Below are 19,319 nucleotides of genomic sequence, written 5' to 3' on the forward strand. Positions count from 1 at the left end.
TCTGTTTGGGTAGCCTCCAACCTGATGGAATGAACATCGATTTCTCAAACTTCTAGTAATGCCTACCCCCGCCGCCCCCATGTTATCTCTTTGCCTGCCCATCACCTCTCTCTGGTATTCCTCCCCCCTCCTTTTTTTTTCTTCCATGGCCTTTTGTCTCTTTCACCAATCAACTTCCTAGCTCTTTGCCTCATCCCTCCCCCTCCAAGTTTCACCTATCGCCTGGTGTTTTTCTCTCCCCTCTCCCTCACCCCCCCCACCTCTCAAATCTACTCCTCAGCTTTTTTTCTCCAGTCCTGCCAAAGGGTTTTGGCCTGAAACACAATTGTGCTTTTTTTCCCCCATAGATGCTGCCTAGCCTGCTGAGTTCCTCCAGCATTTTGTGTGTGTAGTTCATACTTCAAATGTTCAGTTTCATAGTCTCTAATGATACAGCCAAGAAATTCCTGTTCTTCTTGTAAATTTTAATGGTGGTTGGCAGAACAACATAAGGTGTATTATCGCCATCTACTGAGTTGGAGTGTGGAGCAAAGAGACAGGAAGCATACCCACTATATTCCCCACCCCCCACCAAAACAAAACTCAAATAATATCAAAAAGTCTAATGCTTTTCAGAAACTCAAATACTTATATACATTACGATGACAGTGATTCGAACAAAATTTCCATGTTAAACTGTGCTTGTCTCAACGATCTCAATTAGATGTTTCCTTTGTACCTCACGGGAACTGCATTCAAACAATACATGCTGCACCATTTCTTGAAAAGTGCTCTCCCTACAGATGCCCATATCATACACATCAATTCTGAACAGGGAATTCTTCAACCTAGTATGTCCAATATGTAATTTAAGTACAACTTCTCCCCTTTTATACCCATATCCCAGTTGAATTCTCACCATCCTCTGAATTTTATACAAATGCCATTCTTTCTTTTCTTTATCCCAACTTTGATTCCTCAGTAACTGAATATGCTTTTAATTATGGCTTTTATCTCCCCCTTATGCATAGGTACTACATTTATATCCTTAATTTTCAGTGATTCTTTGGCAAGAAGGTCTGCCACTTCATATCCTTAAGTGACAATCTGTAGAATTTTTCCTCCCTTTTATCTTAAGTAATTGATCAATTGTTTTATCAATTATTTAAGATATGCTTGAAAATTAACCAATTTTCAAGCACATCTGAAAATGCGTCTGGAAAGAGAAAACACACAGATACATTCATATTCGACAATACTGCAGTGTTACAAATTTAATCCAATTATTTGTAATGATTTTCATTTATACTGTCATAACAATAGACTGAAATAAATTTTAAAAGTTTAAATCAAAATGCCAAACTTCATGTTAAAGCAGATAATTCAAGTTTGAAAAAACACACACAAATGCTGGAGGAATTCAGCAGGCCAGGCAGCATCTATGGAAAACAGTCCAGTTGACGTTTCGGGCTAAGACATTTTGTGTGCATTGCTTGGATTTCCAGCATCTGCAGATTTTCTCTTGTTTGTAATTCAAGTTTGAAGCTCAATATTCAAAATATAAAACTTATTCTGCCAAACAATGTTAAAGATCTTATCCTATCAAAGAGCCCAACAATTTTCAATCAACATTCCAATCTTCACTCCTAATTATCAATTCTTCCAAAAGATCTTATGGCATGCCAAGCGACACAACACTATCTAGAATAACATTATTTACCCAGAAATACTAAATATAACCTCTTAAGAACTTCCTGTAGATGCTATTTGTTAAAAACATACTAGAAAAACTTTTGTCTTAAAATAGGCAACTGTAGTGGATGAATAACTTTAGCTGCAAAATAGTGCAAACAGTTTTTAATATTAGGCAAGGAGCCACCCTATATCTACATGCTGGCCGAAACAATTAACATTCAGCTAAACCTTAAGAAAAGTACTCCACATGACATTAGCTTAAATTCTGCTAGATCTAAACCGCTATATTGTTTGGATAATTTCCACTAAAATTTGCCAAATTAAACTTTTGATCTTTAGCCAAACATCCACTGTTTTTGAAATCTCCCTCAGCTTACAAAGGCTAAATTTACATTTTTTCCTAAAACATTTTAATATCATTAGTATTGAGGATAACACTTAAGATACAGATGCAAAAGAGAAAACTTTTAAAATATCTACATAAAATTGATAAATGTGGAGCATTTACCTCAATAATATTTGGTTCAGCTCAAATAGTAACTTTACAGGTTTGATAAATCAAGATTTGTAGATATTAAATTAATACTGAGTTTAACCTAGGATAGAAGGGAGGAAATAATCCCAGGTATATACTATCTGCTAATTACTTTTCACTAAAGATTTAACTCCATTAAGCACTTGTATGACAACCATTAAAACAATTAAATGCAAAAATAGTAACTTTAATCTCAATACAAATATGATCAGTTTTCTGTAACTCAAACTCTTTTGCTGATAATCCATAAGAAATAATGTTTCACACAAAATGCCAAAGAAAATTATTGTCATCTAGCATATTAACAACGTAATTCAGTAACTGCATATTGGTTGCAGACGTATATAATTTATTGCACATGCTTAATACACACTGGATTTGGAGACATGGGTCAATTATATTCTCGCTTGCCTCGCTCCCACATTCATCGTTTAAAGAATGGGCAATATGTTTATATAAATGAACTGAAAATAACAACAGTCCATATATAATTTTGTCAATGCAATACTGTTTTAATAAAGTGATGACATTCATTGTGCCCGTTTTGTAAATACATAAGTTCAATTAATACTACAATTGACATGATACAATTTAAAGTAAGATTTTAATCTTTTACCTACCTGTTTAAATTGCTCCTCGTACGTCCAGTCGGCCTGATCCTGGACTTGCTGCATCGGCGGGTGTGAGTGGTAAGGTAGCCCGGTTAGTGGGCGCCGCTGCCCCGGCTGACGATGATCCTCACTACAGTGGTGCATTCCCGGCTCTTCCTTTACTCCGCTGCTCCCTTCCTCGGCCATATCGTCCTCGAATTCCTCCTCTTCTCCCTCGTCGTCATCCTCCTCCTCGGCAGCCATTTCTTCTTCAGGATCGGGATAACGCTGCTCCGTTGCCTCTTCCTCTCCCCCTTCCATCTCTTCTCCACCAGATAAGGCCTCGCTGCTCTCAGAAAGCCTCGGACTGTCGCCTCGTTCCATATCCAGTTCCCCTTGAGCGCCGCGCTGGGCCGAATCGTCAGCCCCCGCGGCTGCCGCTGCCGCTGCTGCTCTCATGGCGGCCAAAGCCGCGGCTTGCTGAGTGGCGATCTGCTGCTGCGCACTCGCCAGGTACTTCTCGCTGGAACCCTCAGCGGTTGATCCTCGGGGCTCGCGCTGCTCCATTTGAACCTGCTGCTGCTGCTGACCGGCCTGGAGCTGGACCCGTGCGCGCGGCGGCGGCTGCTGCTGCTCCTGGGGATGCTGCCGGGCCTCGAGCTCAAGCCGCGCACGCTGCTGCCTCTGCAGGTTTTCCATCACCGCCTGCAACTTCATGGCTTACGAGGGTGCCCCGCGCTTTCTCTGTCCCTGCACTCACTCTGTCAGACGGCGGACTTTGCAAGGAGACGATAATGGTAAAAAAAAACTCTAAGTCAACGGGTGGGGGGGTGACTGACTAATACAAAGACCCGGTAACCAAGAGTCTCAACGAGTAAAGGGGGAGGGTGCAGAGAGATTCCACAACTTTTCATATAGATTGCTTTTCAGGTGTTGTGGTATCCCTGGGGCAGAAAAAATGCTGTAAGAATTCTGTTGTGAGGCAACGTCTTTCATCATGAAAAAACTACATTTTTAAAGGGTTAGGCGGCAAGGAATTCGTAAACTCTAAGTGAAAGTTAATTATATTATGGTTCTTGAAATGTTTATACAATAGAATGCATTAAAGTTGGCACAAATTAAACACAATGGAAATGACAATAAGAAAATAACTACAACTGATGAAAATATAAACAAAATCAAAACAGGTAAAATTTTATATTACGAACACAGACAACAATCGCTACGTTAGACATTATCCTTCATCAGAACACGGAAGGAAGAGAAAACACTCTTAACTGGTATTTTTGGGTGCCAAGGATTAGAATTTTCCAACGACTTCAGTTTTTCTTTAGAATTTTAATCTTACAACTTTTTGTCATTGTCCTCCTATTGAAAGGGCTAATTCTGGATGGAACTGTTAAGACATAGTTGTACTTTGCCCACGTTTGTTCCTCATATCGGGAGTACACCACTGAAGTAGAATTGGAGGTTTTAAACAGTTGAAGTAGATTGTAATGGATTAGCAGTTCATACTCCATCCTTAATTATATTGTTTTTCATTGTACAAAAAGAACCTCTTAATTTGTTAATACAAGAAATTCTGCGGATTCTGGAAATCCAGAAAACACACAAAATGCTGAAAGAACACAGCAAGTCAGGCAGCATCTATGGAAACAAATTGTTGGTGTTTTGGGCTAAGACTCTTCATCAGGACTGGGAAGGGAGGGAAAAGATGCTAGAATAAGAAGGTGGGGGGGTAAGGAGTACATACTAGAAGGTGATGGGTGAAGTCAGGTGTGTGGGGGAGTGGGGATGAAGTAAGAAGCTGGGAGGTGATGTGGAAAAGGTCAAGGTTTTGAGAAGAATGAATCTGGTAGGAGAGGAAAGGAGGGGGGTGCACCAGGGGGAGGTGATATGCAGGGGAAGCGAAGACATTAGAGGCTAGAGTGGAGAATTGAAAAGGGAAGGTGCAAGAGGAAAAAAATACTGGAAGTTGGGAAAATTGATGCCATCAGGTTGGGGGCTACCTAGACAGAATATGAGATGCTGCTCCTTGGACCTGAGAGTAACCTCATCATGGCAGAAGAGGAGACCATGGAGATGTGGAAGAGGGCGGCATCAGTGGTGGAGAAAGGGAAGCCCTAATCTTCCCTTTCTCCACCTCTGAGAAAAAAGGAATGGCATATGTACTGAAAGGGAAGAAGTATAGTCAAGAGGTAGAGTTAAGATTCCTATTCCCATTCTGTCATGACCTTCTCTTCTGCCACAATGAGGCCACTCTTAGGTTGGAGGAGGAACACCTCATTTTCAATCTATGTAACCGCCAACGTAATGGCATGAACATTGATTTCTCCGACTTCCAGTAATTTCCCCCCTCTATCCTCAGGTACCTATCTCCTCAGGTACCTATCACCTCCCTCGGTGCCCTTCCTCCTTCCCCTTCTCACATGGTCCACTCTCCTCTCCTATCAGATTCCTTCTTCTCCAGCCCTTTACCCTTTCCACTTATCAACTCAGCCAGCTCCATCATGAGCACTAGCCTTCCCCAGCATCCCGACACCTTCAAAAGGTGATGCCTAAAAAAGGCAGCATTCATCATTAAGGACCCCTATTACCCATGGCATATCCTCTTCTCATTGTTATCATCAAGGAGGAGGTACGTGAGCCTGAAGACACACACTCAATGTATCTCAGGAAAAGTTTTTTCCCCACCGCCATCAGATTTCTGATTATATTTCTGATTAACTGTTAACGACAGTTTTAGCAAGGGTTCTTGATGCCAAGCTCAACCAAAACCTGCCTGAATGTCCAAAGTAATTGCTGTCACCTCATCTCAAGAATTCTGCTCTCTTTTCCATATTTAGCTAAAGCCAAGATGAGGTTAAAACTGAGTTGGGGGGAGGGGGAGCACTGTTGCACTGTTCATGAGAACTTTCATCACTTTGTTGAAGGTTGAGAGTAGACTAAATAGGACGTTATTAGCCATATTGAATTTGTTCAGCTTTTTGTGAACAGGAATTATCTTGTTATCGGGTTGTCAGATAGGAGCCCATGCTTAATTTCTTGACATAAGACGAATAGAATTGCATTGGGCTGAAGACTAGCTTCTGCAGTGGTGGGCTTTTGCAAAGAAACCCAGATGGATTGTTAGCTTTGGTATCAGCATTCTCATGCCAGGCCTCTTCATTATTAAGGTGGAAGTATTTTTGAAGTTACCATATCTCATTGGTGTTTAAGTGTTCAATGCCATTCAGGGCTAGATGTGGCAGGACTTCAATGGTATGGTTCTGATCTGCCAGCTGGGATTGCTTGGCTATCTGTTGCATAAGTGTTTTACTGTTTAACCTTTAATCTTGTGTTGCATTTCCAACAACATGACATATATTTTTAGGTACACCTCGTACTGCTTTCATCTTGATTGTTTCAGTATGTGCTAGACCTTGAGGTTATAAATTGGTGTACATTTCTATTGCTTCAGCACCTTGCTCAGTTTTAAGCTGCCAGATCTGTTCTGAGTCTACCTTATTGAGGAAAACATGTATTGCCACATTATCAGATAGCCTCACAACTCCAAGGACTTAGGTTCAATCCTGACCTTAGGTGCTGTCTGTCTGGAATCTACACATTCTCCTGTGTTTCGTCCAGATGCTTTGATTTCCTCCCACATCCCAAATATGTGTTGTTTGGTGAATTAGCTAGCGCTAAGTTACTCTTTAGTATAGGGAAGTGGCATGAGAGTCCACAGCTGAATTAAGTGAAAATGGGAAAATAAGTACAAGATTGCTCTAAGAGCCAGCATAGCTGCATGGCTTCCTTTTGTGGTGTGAGGAAATATATAAGATATACCATATATGAAACGATGAAGAAAATTCTCAGTGTAAAGACAGAACTTTTCCTCAACAAGAACTTTGTAACTGTAAGGGTAATTTCTTCCAACATTGTCAGTTGCAGATGTACTTGCCACCGGCAGATTAGTGAGGATGAGGTCATGTGGGTTTCAGAATCAGAATCAGGTTTAATATCACTGGCAAATATCGTGAAATTTGTTTCGCAGCAGCAGTACATTGCAATGCATAACAATAAAACTATAAATTACAATAAGTATATAAAAATAAATTAAGTAGTGTAAAAAGAGTGGAAGAAATACTGAGGTTGTGCTCATGTGTTCATTGTCCATTCAGAAATCTGATGGCGGTGGGGAAAAAGCTGCTCCTTATACATTGAGTGTGTGTGTTCAGGCTCGTGTACCTTCTCCTCGATGCTAGCAACGAGAAGAGGACATGCCCTGGGTAATAGGGGTCCTTAATGATGAATGCTACCTTTTTCAGGCATCACCTTTTGAAGGTGTCGGGATGCTAGGGGAGGCTAGTGCTCATGATGGAGCTGGCTGAGTTTACAACTTTGTGCAGCTTTTTCCGTTCCTGTACAGTGGCTCCTCCATACCTGATTATGATGGACTGGTTAGAATGCTCTCCATGGTACATCTGTAGAAATCTGTGAGTGTCTTTGATGACACACCAATTCTCCTCAAACTCCTAATGAAATATAGCCACTGTCATGCCTTCTTTGTACCCACTAATTGCAGAATGGGGGATTTTAACAAAATGGTACATGGAGCTTAGAAAAATATAGGGCTATAGGTAACCCTAGGTAATTTCTAAAGTAAGTACATGTTCAGCACAGCATTGTGGCTGAAGGGCCTGTATTGTGCTGTAGGTTTTCTATGTTTCCAACCACAGTATAGAACAAAATTGCCTTAGTGTGAAGGGCTTAGATGGGGTGAAAGTTGGAAAGTTCTTCTAGAAATGTTTTAGAACCACTATGAACATATGCCTGTTAATAGTAGGGTAATACAGGACCTAATCTGTATTGATGAAGGAGAAAGACATGGTAGATGGAGAGTTCAGATAGAAGAGCACTGTATTCTAGAGCATGGTGTTATATGTCTTGAAGTGCATAAAAGTGGATAAATCTCTAGAATCTGATGAGATATAACCAAAAAAAGGAGGCAAGGGAGGAGATTACCTAGGATCTCACAGTGATTTTTGTATCTTGTATCAGGCAACTGATGACTGCAGGATAGCAAATGTGATTCCTTTATTGAGGAAGAACAGTGGAGGTCCATGAGCCAGTCCTCATCGGGGATCAGCGGTGGAGAGGGTCAGCAACTTAATGTTCCTCTGTGTTATTATTTCAGAGGACCTATCCTGAGCCCAGCATATAAATACAATTATAACGAAAGCACAATAGTGCCTCTACTTCATTAGGAGTTTGTGAAGATTCAGCATGACATTGAAAACTTCGATGAACTTCTAAAGATGTGTAGTGAAGAGTATATTGACTGGTTGCATTATAGTCTGGTATGGAAACAACAATGCCCTTGAATGGAAAATTCTACAAAAAGTAGTGGGTACAGCTTAGTCCATCACATATAAAGCCCTCCCCACCATTTAGCACATCTACATGAAGGATTGTTGCAGGAAAGAAGCATCCATTATCAGGGACCCCACCAAGGAGAAGGAGAAGATGGCGACGCGACGCAGCTTGCAGCGGCCACTCCGGTGAATGATATCTGTTATCTGTCAAGTAGGGTGCCGTGCACAATCCTGATTTGATGGAGACAGACGTGAGAGCACGGAGGAACATCTGGTGAAACTTCTGAAATGCCTGTTTCGCTGCCGCTGCTACTGTGTGATCCAGAATCTCAAGGAGGGGAAGCCTCCAAGTCCTCGGCTTTGCTTGTTGCTCGGCATAGATGGTGCTCGGTGCTCGGTGTCAGAGGGCTGGTCGGAGGCTCAAAGTTTTCGGACGGACTCAGAGTCAGCTGCGGTCGGGTGCTTCCAATGCATCGGCAAGTTTGCAGCACTTGGGGGTTCATGGCAGGGAGGGTTTCTCCCTTCTACCGTCTGCGTGAGATGATGGGGCTATCGGGACTTTGAGACTTTTTTTTACCGTGCCCCTGGTCTGCTATTTATCAAATTACAGTATTGCTTTGCACTGTTGTAACTATATGTTATAATTATGTGGTTTTGTCAGTTTTAGTCTTGGTTTGTCCTGTGTTTCTGAGATAGCTTTCTGGAGGAATATTGTATCATTTTTTAATGCATGCATTTCTAAATGCCAATAAACGAGGACTGAGTGTCATCGTAATCTAATCTAATCTAATCTAATCCAGGACATGCTCTCTTCTCACTGCTGCCATCAGGAAAAAGGTATAAGAGCTTCAGGACTCACACCACCAGGTTCAGGGACAGTCATTACCCCTCAACCATCAGGCTCTTGAGCCGAAGGGGATAACTTCACTCAGCTTCACTTGCCCATCACTGAAATGTTCCCACAACCTATGTACTCATCTTCAAGGACTCTTAATCTCATGTTCTCAAAATTTATTGCTTAGCTATTAAATTATTATTACTATTATTCTCTCTTTCATTCTTTTTGTATTTGCATATTTTGTTGACTTTTTGCACACTGGCTGAATGCCCAGGTTGGTGCAGTCTTTCATTGATTCTATTATGGATTTATTGAGTATTTCCACAGGAGAATGAATTGCAGGGTTATATCTGGTGACATATATGTATGTACTTTGATAATACATTTATTTTGAACTTTAACTCCCCAAGTTCATGTTGCAGAAACCCATCCCTCTATTTATGTGTGTACTGATTTGGACTACGATCTCTAGCTGATCAACCTCTCTTATCAGAATGCACCACAGCTGCTCTGAGAAATCCCTAACTGTTGTGTATTTAATATTACAGTAATATTTGAATAATATTTTAAATATATTGTTTGACCAAGCATTCTTTGTTGTTTCCATAATTCATTACATGTTATATGTAAAAGTACGTGAATGGCATATGTCATTATGCCACCATGTCATATGTGCATGCCTCACTAAAGTAAAAACAAAGTAGACATGTTATTCACAGCTCAAGCAACACACATCAAAGTTGCTGGTGAACACAGCAGGCCAGGCAGCATCTCTAGGAAGAGGTACAGTCGAAGTTTCGGGCCGAGACCCTTCCTCAGGACTAGCTGAAAGAACAGCTAGTAAGAGATTTGAAAATGGGAGGGGGAGGGGGAGATCCAAAATGATAGGAGAAGACAGGAGGAGGAGGGATGGAGCCAAGAGCTGGACAGTTGATTGGCAAAAAGGATATGAGAGGATCATGGGACAGGAGGCCTAGGGAGAAAGAAAAGGAGGAGGGGGGAAAACCCAGAGGATGGGCAAGGACCAGTAACTTTGATGTGTGTTGCTTGAGTTTCCAGCATCTGCAGATTTCCTCGTGTTTGCATTTTTATTCACAGCTCATGTGTTTTTCTTTTGAATAGTTTTTCGAGTTTCAAAACATAACAGTGGAGGCGAGTCAGTTTTAAAATGAACTTGAGACAACTACCTACCTGTTTAAGTGCAGCAAGATGTTCAAGTTTTTATAAAAAAGTGTAGAACATTTTTTTCGTTGTAAGGGAGAGAGATGTTTGAGTTTAAAAAGGGCAGAAAATGGACAAAATTCATGGTTACATAAACAGTGAGTACTGGGCAATAATAATAATAAATTTTTAAAAAGCAGAAGTGGATGGCTGCATTAGAAATATAGATAAGTTTGATTGCACAACAGATAACTGGGTTGTGGTTACTGAACAACTTGAGCAATATTTTAATGCAAATGGAGTCCCTGATGAGAAATAAATATGTGTTTTGCTGTGTAATTTGTAGAAGAGCATACAGTTTGCCTGCTCTGACCAAACCAGCTGAAATGAGCTTTACTGATATCACAAACAGAATGCAGGACCATTTCATTCCAAAACCATTGTTGATTACAGAATGCTTTAATTTCATAAGTAGAATCAACAGAAAGGGAAGTCTATTTTGTAACAATGAAATACAACATCCAACAAGCCACATTGGGCTTGTATGTGTTAAAAACAGAGGGACCAGCATTGTGTGAGCGTGATTGGCTGAGACAACTACACTGGTTTAAGATTACACTGTTGATTCACAGCAACAACTTGCTGGCAGCAAACACAACTATTAACTATTACTCACAATTTTTCTTGAAAAAAAAATCACTGCAATTAATAGCCTGTAATTTCCCTTTTGGAGTTATGCTTTCGAACCACCTGTGCAGCCTGGCATTTTTATGGTGTGAACTGAAGTCTCGAAGGTGCAGGATGGTTGTAGAATCGTATGCATGGTTGTGTAATGAATCAAAGTGGCAGGACCTAGGTCCAAGAACGAGGAACAACCTGAGGTTTGGCCAATTTAAGCACCAAGCCCGATTGAAGGATTGAGGTTTACTGGTCTCTGCACTGAACTAAGGCTGTTGCCTGCAACTAACGCGCTTCTGGATCGGCTGTGACTGGCTTCAATGCTGGGGACTCACTTTTGTGAACTTCAGTTCTGAATGTTATTTGCTTACTTTTACTGTTTGCATGATTAATTTTTTTCTTCACGTTGAGGTTTTAAGCGTTTTGTTGAGTTTCTTTGTTGTGTGGCTGCCCGTGAGGAGACAAATCTCAAGGTTGTTATTGTATACATGCTTTGATAATAAATGTACTATGAACTTTGAATTTTGATTGAAGTTTCATCCACCACTTGCATGGCATATCCCCTGCAATAGAGTCTATTGAAAGTGAACTAAGAAAGGTACTGGTTGATGCCACAGCAGTGTTCAAAGATGGCTTTGGAAAATGCAAACATATCAAGGGTAAAATAATATTAAATGAAAATGCCGCACCCAAGTTTTACAAAGCCCATCCAGTTCCTTATACTATCTGTAATAAAGTAGCCAGTGAGCTGGACTACACGAAAGCTGAAGGAATTCTGTCCAAGATTGAGTGTAGCCCATGGGCAACACCAGTGGTCCCAGGAGCTAAGAAGAAAGGGTCTGTCAGGATCTGAGGTGATCTTAAGGTCATCATCAACACAGTGCCCTCTGCCCAGGATAGAGGATATCTTGCAAACCTTTCTGGAGGGAAACACTTAAGCAAAGTAGTCTTCGCTGAGGCCTATCTACAGATGGAGATAAAAGAGTCCACAGTGTTCTCATCATGAAGATTCATAAAGGGCTTTATTGCCACAACAGGCTTATTTTTAAAGTAGCATCTGCACCTGCATTCTGGCAGAAAGATAACAACCAAATGCTGCAAGGCTGTCCAGGCACTCAGTGTTATCTGGATGACATAATTGTAACCAGTTAGGATGACGAGGAAGATCTCCAAAATCTCAAGACAGTTAAAAAGATTAGAAGTTTATGGGCTCAGAGCAAATGTGAATTATTTAAAACAAGCATCATGTACTGTGGTCACACCATCAACACACAAGGATTATGCAAGTGTACTGAGAAAATTCAAGCAGTGGTGGATGCACCAAGGCCAATGGATGTGTCACATTTGTGGTCCTTCTTAGGATTTATCAATTACTATAAAAGGTTCCTGCCAAACCTGACTACTATGCTCCATCACTTGAATTTATTTCTGCAGATCGGGAAGAAATGGGAATGGACAAAGCAGTATGAGGTGGCTTTCCAAAAGGTAAAAGAAATGGTGACATTAGACACTGTACTCACACATTATAGTCCACATTATCCAGTGAAGCTTGCCTGTGATGCCTCACCTTATGGTATAATGCAATCATGTCACATGTTATGAGTGATGGAAGTAAATGTCCCGGAGCCTTTGCATCACATTCCCTTAGCGCTGCAGAGAAAATTTATGCAGATTAACAGAAAGGCCTTGAGTCTGGTCTGGGGTGTAAAGTGTTTCAACCAGTACTTGCTTGAGAGAAAATTTACCCTCATTACCGATCATCAGCCACTAGTGTCCATTTTCAATCTGCAGAAGGGTGTTCCACTAACATCAGCAGTATGAATGCAGAGATGGGCTCTGTTTCTTGGAAGACACAAGTACAAGATCAAATTCAAGCGGACAACTAATTGTGGAAATGCTGATGGATCATCCCATTTACCCTTGGAAATGAAATAACTGAAAAATTTACAAGACATTCCTCTTGATGTATTCCCCCAAATGCAAATCAAAAGTCTCCCTATTACAGCAAAGATGATTCAAAGGGAAATCAGAAAAGACCCCACACTGTCTCCGGTCCAAAAGGCAACCCAAAATGGCTGAAATGTGCAACAGGAATCTCAGTTCCCCCATTTTTACCAGCGCCAGGATGAAATTGCCCTTGACAGGGATTCCTTATGTGGTGTTTGAGAGTTGTTGTACCATCTAAGATGAGAGCTAAAGTATTGGAGAAGTTATGTACCAGTCATCCAGGCATGGTCAAATTGAAAGTATTAGCTCAAAGCTTTGTCTGGTGGCCTGGAATAGATCAGCATATTAAGCAGCGTGCCATGCACTGTTCAGGATGCCAACATGTCCAGAAGAGACCAAGAACAGCATCTTTCCATCCATGAGAATGGCCTGCATTGCCCTGGCAGAGGATTCATTTGGATTTTCCTGGACCATTCATGAGTACAAATTTCTTTGTAGCAGTGGATGCAGCTACAAACTGGCCAGAAGCATTCCTGATAACCTCCACTACAGCTTTGTATACGGTGGATGTGTTGAGAAGACACTTCTCAAGGACTGGTGTTCCAGGACACTTAGTCAGTGACAATAGACCATAGCTTGTTGTGGAACAGTTTCAGTCATTCCTAGAAATGAATGGAATAAGGCATATTACATCGTACTACCCAGCTACAAATGACTTGGTGGAAATGTTTGTCCAGAGTCTAAAGAACACCTTGCGAGCAATGTCAGCAGAACACACTGCACTGACACTGAATCAGAAGCTTGCCATTTTCCTTGCATATCACAATGCAGCACAGTACGCAACCAATAATTCAACAGCCATACTATTCCTGGATCGTCCCTTGCGTTCATGCTTGGATCTCCTCAAATCCAATCTCAGAAGGAGTATGCAGGACAAACAGCTGAGACAAATTGAAAGCTCCTCAAATAAGTAGACTTGATGTTTCACTCTGGACAAGCAGTCCTGGCAAGGGACTACAGAGCTGATCAAAAGTTGGTATTTGGAAAGATTAAGGATAGAACCGGTTCACTCTTCAATACAGTGGAGATTACATCCGATGTTATCTGGAGATGACACATTGATAAATATATGTATAATATGATACCTAGAGAGCAGTTTGTCAGATATTTGACTTGAGATGTATTTCATACTGAGTACGATTTTATAGGTATGCAGGGAGGAGTGTTGTGTATTTGATATTTCAGTAGTATTTGAGTAATATTGAAAATATATTATTTGGTTAAGCATTCTTTGTTGTTTACATAATTCATTACATTATGTGTACAACAACGTTCAACAATTATAATAATAAGAATATATAAAAATAAATTTAAAGGTTGAAATACAGATGTGGAATAAAATGTGCATAGATATATAAATACCAGCACGTATTTACAATGTAAACAGCATTATAAAAAGTTGTTTAAAGTGTTTACAATGCAGTTACAGTTGTAATAGATAGAGAGGGTTGGGGTGGCTAACAAAAATGGTTGCTCAAGTTAACTGCGTGGGGGAAGGAATTTTTAAGATTTGTGTGATTTTGCAAGAGGCAGTTTGCTGGATGGGTAATGTCCACAATGATTTTATCCACCTGCTTTTTTGCCTTGGGCACATACAAGTCATGTCGTGATGGTAGACTGAAGCTAATTACTTTTTCAGCTGACTTAATAGTTTGTTGTAGTTCTCATATATAATAAGAGAATACTGCATCAACTCAGACAGTAATGACTGATGTGAGGATGCCCTCCATGATGGCAGTGTGGATTTGCTCCAGTATTTGGGGAAGATGGAATTTTACCAACTGTCACAAAAAGTACTTCCTGTGTTGAGCCTTGTTGCTAATGAAGGAGATATAGTGCTCTGAGGCTTTATGAGGCAACGGAAACTTTAATCAGCAAAATTAAGTCAAACATCAACTCGTGCCCATGAGGTTCACGCATGCTGCTTCTGCTTTCCGGAATCCTCTCGGAGACTGCAGAGTGCTGGGACACCCAAGCGATCTCTAAAAAGCAATTCAGAGGCTCCAGCAGTTCAAGAATCACATCCAAGATGAAAAACAAATGTAAAAGATAAAAGAAGTACATCGTTTTATGATCTATCCAGAAGATGCTGACCGAAGGAGCATTGTTTGCAAGCACCATCTTGACTTTCACTACGTTTAACTATTATATATGTGTGTGTATATATCTTTACTGTAGTTAACGTATTTTCCCAATATTATCATGTATTGCAGCCACAAAGTTAACAAATTTCACAACATATGCTGCTGATATTAAACCTGACTCTGATTCTGCCTTGACAACAAAGAATGTGGGACATTGATGATGATCTGGTTGAATGAGCATCAGAGGGGTCTTTGAAGTGTGATCTGTGAGTCAGGTCTGCAGTTGAACTCGTTTAACCAGTTTGAGATGAGGGAGTCATCGGGGCAGAGGGATGCCTTCCTTTTGTAGTTGGTAATGGACTGAAGGCCTGACCGAAGAACAGTCATTTGCAGAAAACTGGCCTTTTTGAACTCACCTTTATCTCCACACCTGAAGGCCGCCTTCTTCTCCAGATGCAGTTATCTAAGCTCTGCATTAAACCAGGGTTTATTATTGCTGAAGCTGCTGATTGTTTATGCTCTAAAAGCTTATACATACACACTTAAATGCTAAAAATTTGCAGGGACACCTTTACCTATTGTTTGCAGCATTCTTTCATGTTCAAAAGCATGACATGATGTTAATACCCAGGTTCACTTTTCAAAAAATTGATGTAGGGTGCTGTCAACTGATTCCTCTTCTTTCTTTGCTAGTATTATTTGCTCCTACTGCTTGTGCTCTGTGAATTACTTGATCAATCTCTGTCAAATTCATTGTTTGAACAAAGTGGGCAGTTTTACTGACAATTGGCAAAGTTAATTTGAATAATGATTCATGTGACATGTCAAGGGAAAAGAGAACAAGATGAATTAGAATGCAAGTTTTATGACAGCGTTTCCTTCCAGACACTGAAAATTACTTAACCTAATTTTCCAGTTTGATGAGTTCTGCGATTAATGTATAGTTCAGCAGAGAAAGGAGAGGAAAAGTTGTGCATAATCCATCTGTTGGGTCTAGGGTCTTCTGGTTTCATAGTCATAGTCATAGTCATACTTTATTGATCCTGGGGGAAATTGGTTTTTGTTACAGTTGCACCATAAATAATTAAATAGTAATAAAACCATAAATAGTTAATATGTAAATAATAGTAATATGTAAATTATGCCAGGAAATAACTCCAGGAACAGCCTACTGGCTCAGGGTGTCTGACCCACCAAGGGAGGAGTTGTAAAGTTTGATGGCCACAGGCAGGAATGACTTCCTATGACGTGCTGTGCTGCATCTCGGTGGAATGAGTCTCTGGCTGAATGTACTTCTGTGCCCAACCAGTACATTATGTAGTGGATGGGAGACATTATCCAAGATGGCATGCAACTTGGACAGCATCCTCTTTTGAGACACCACCGTCAGAGAGTACAGTTCCATCCCCACAACATCACTGGCCTTACGAATGAGTTTGTTGATTCCCCTTTCCTGCATCCTTCAAATGTTCTCTGAATTGACATCTTGAGAGATGTCAAAGAATGGAATTTGAGGGTTCCCTCTATTATAGCTTGAAAGCCTTTTAAAATAAGTAGTTCCCAAATGCAAAAACCTGAAGAATTCAGATTAGTAAGGAATGTTTAACAATCTTCATGTGTCTGTCTGTTGCCCAAATATTATATAATTCTTCAAAAAAAAACCCTGTTATTTCTATAGATGGAAGGAATTGTCAAGAGGAATAGCAGTGTCAGGATAAAATGTTTTAAAGCAAAATGCAAGTGTTTTCCTTGTGTTATAGACAAAGTTTCAACATTTCAGATTAAATTTAGATATGTTTTCAAGTTAGCAGGTTACATCTTTGGTAGTACAGAAAACATGAATTGTTTTACTTTGGAGGAAAGGTAAAATTTCTGAACACATCTTTCAAAGACAGCGCTTTGTATTTTGCATTTCCTTTTTAAACTTTATTGTCAACTCTGTGCTACTCCATGCAATAATTAACTAGATGAAACAGATTTTTGGAAATGTAATAAAATAAGCTTACTTTTCACATTCATTACCATCTCAAGAAATAACACAGATTAGATATTTATATCAGCCTCTATGATGAGTTTCACATTTACTCTGTAAGTAAATATGCTGATCAGATCTTTATGTCGGAACCTGTGATGAGTTTCAGATTTATTCTGTAGTAAACATCCTGAAATATGCTGTGGTCAGTTTTCCATTTCCCATCCTGATTATCCTTGGGATATCTTAGAAATGCCTTCCAATTTATTACAAATTATGGGGATCATAATTGTACATCATATTGTTATGGAATGGTAACAAAACTACTTCCTTAAGTAACTTCACTGCCATCAGAAATGTAAGAATTTCTCAGTAGTATCAAACCTGAAATGATTAACCAACCAGTTGTCAAAACTAAGGTAACTCAAAAGGGTGCATCCAGTACAAATACTTCACACAGTGGGTGGATTGATGATTAAATACTACCTAAATTGTGTTGTACATGAAACAGAATTTCATTTACTGTATCACTGAAGTACATTGAATGGGGTAAAGATGCTTCATTTGTTCAGTTGATATGACCAAACTCACTACATAGTTATTTTTAAGGGTAGTACCCCATAATGCAATGATATGTTTGGATTACCACTCCAACACTATATGTTAACAATTTACTAACACAAAATCACATTCTTTCTTGTAAAACATTACTAAAATGTTATATTCATATTGTACCCTTTTTCTTCCCTCAGTTTTTCACTCCTTCCATCTTTGTGTGCATTGTTTGCATTACAGTCCTCCAATATGATTGTAATGAGATGCACAGTCCACTGGAGTCCCTGATTCCAAGGTTCCTCGAGCAGCTTAATCAGTTCAATTTTTAAAAATGTAATTTGCCAAGTATATAATGTTGTTAGAAAGCCTAAGTGTTCAAGGACAGTAGCTATAATTAGATTATCTTCTATAGTGAAATAATGTTTCAAAATGATCTGTGAAATTTCCCCCACAAACATTCAGTGTGATATTTTCAAAGTATTTTATATCGTATCAAGTGAAGCAACAGATTTAATGTTAGCTGTAAGAAATACAAGGCATTTGTAAGTAAAGAATATGCATTATTAAGTATATATGCATGATTATAGATAATGAATATTAAGGAACATAACTGAACGAGGAAAACTAAATTGAGATACTTTTCATGGCACTTCCCTTTGGCTAATATCTTCCACAACTGTGGCATTTATAAATGTTAATGAATTTAAATGTGGTAATTGAGTCAGTTGATTGTTATTAGGCCACGTTATTTGACTTTGACAAACAAGCTATCATGCAGCAGAAATCAAAAAGTGACAATTAACAACAGATTATGCTGTTCAATAAAGTCAGGCAAGAAGCTATGTTTAGCATATTCATCTCCTAAGACTAGAGAATAGTAGGTTCTTCTGAATACATTAGGTTGATCCCATAGTAAATAAAGGACTTCTCGTGTGATTCTAAATGTTATACTATCTAAATTAAAGTATGAAAATGACTAGAAATGATCTCTAACACTTTGCAAGGCTTCTCCTCTGATAAAGCAATTTATGATTTAAGATAAAATCCTTTTATTGTAATCATTTTCAAGAAATTGTTTTGTTATTGATCTAGTGCCCCAAAATTTGGTCTGATCATCCGTTCTGATCCTGAAGAGAGGTGCATCACCATCAAAGTCCTGATTTTTGTCCTTGCCCCACTCAGCTCCTAACACCTTAATAGACTTTACAATCCTTCACTTGCCTCCTATGAACCCGCTCCTGTCTCTCCTTTACTCACTGTGAGCCAGACCTTGCTGTAACTGATTTCCCTTGGGTACTCTGCACTGAAGTATTCTGCAATCACAAAGACGGCATGCCAGCGCTCTACTTTGTTAGGATTTTGAGGAGATTTGCTATGTTACTAAAGGCTGTTAAAATTGCAACAGATTTATGATGGGGAGCATTCTAACTGGTTGCATCACAGCCTGGTATGGAGCCTCTAGTGCAAAGGATTGCAAGAGACTGCAAAGGGCTATAGACTCAGCCAGCTTGATCATGGACACAAACAATCTGATGCTACCCAACACACATGTATACCTCGTCTGAATTTTTTGGTCTTTTTTTAATCCTTTATTGCTACTTTCACATATTTATATTACTACTTGTTTTATTATAATAGTGCCAGCCATCAATATCATACTGTCTTAGATAAACATGCAACCTGTACACTGTACACTCATGATTGTGTAGCCAGGTTTCCATCAAACTCAATAGATAAGTTTGCTGATGACTCAACAATTGTAGGCCGTATCTCAGGTAATGATGAGTTTGAGTACAGAGAGGAAATTAAGAACCTTGTGGCATGGTGCGAAGACAATAACTTATCCCTCAACGTCAGCAAGACGAAGG

At 39.7% G+C, this 19,319-nt stretch overlaps 1 protein-coding gene across 2 annotated transcripts in view; it reads right to left on the minus strand.

Annotated features, from left to right (window-relative positions):
- arid3a (AT-rich interactive domain 3A) overlaps positions 1 to 3,677 on the minus strand; it is a 103,030-nt gene extending 99,353 nt beyond the window's left edge. For both annotated transcript variants that reach the window (XM_063032490.1, XM_063032489.1), the window contains exon 1: positions 2,830 to 3,677. In XM_063032490.1, coding sequence (XP_062888560.1) covers positions 2,830 to 3,516 — 687 coding nt within the window. In that variant the 5' untranslated portion in view covers positions 3,517 to 3,677. The remainder of the gene's footprint in view (positions 1 to 2,829) is intronic.
- Positions 3,678 to 19,319: the final 15,642 nt, after the last annotated feature.

This window comes from Mobula hypostoma, chromosome 24 (assembly GCF_963921235.1).
Source record: "Mobula hypostoma chromosome 24, sMobHyp1.1, whole genome shotgun sequence".
In the NCBI taxonomy this organism is placed as follows: domain Eukaryota; kingdom Metazoa; phylum Chordata; class Chondrichthyes; order Myliobatiformes; family Myliobatidae; genus Mobula; species Mobula hypostoma.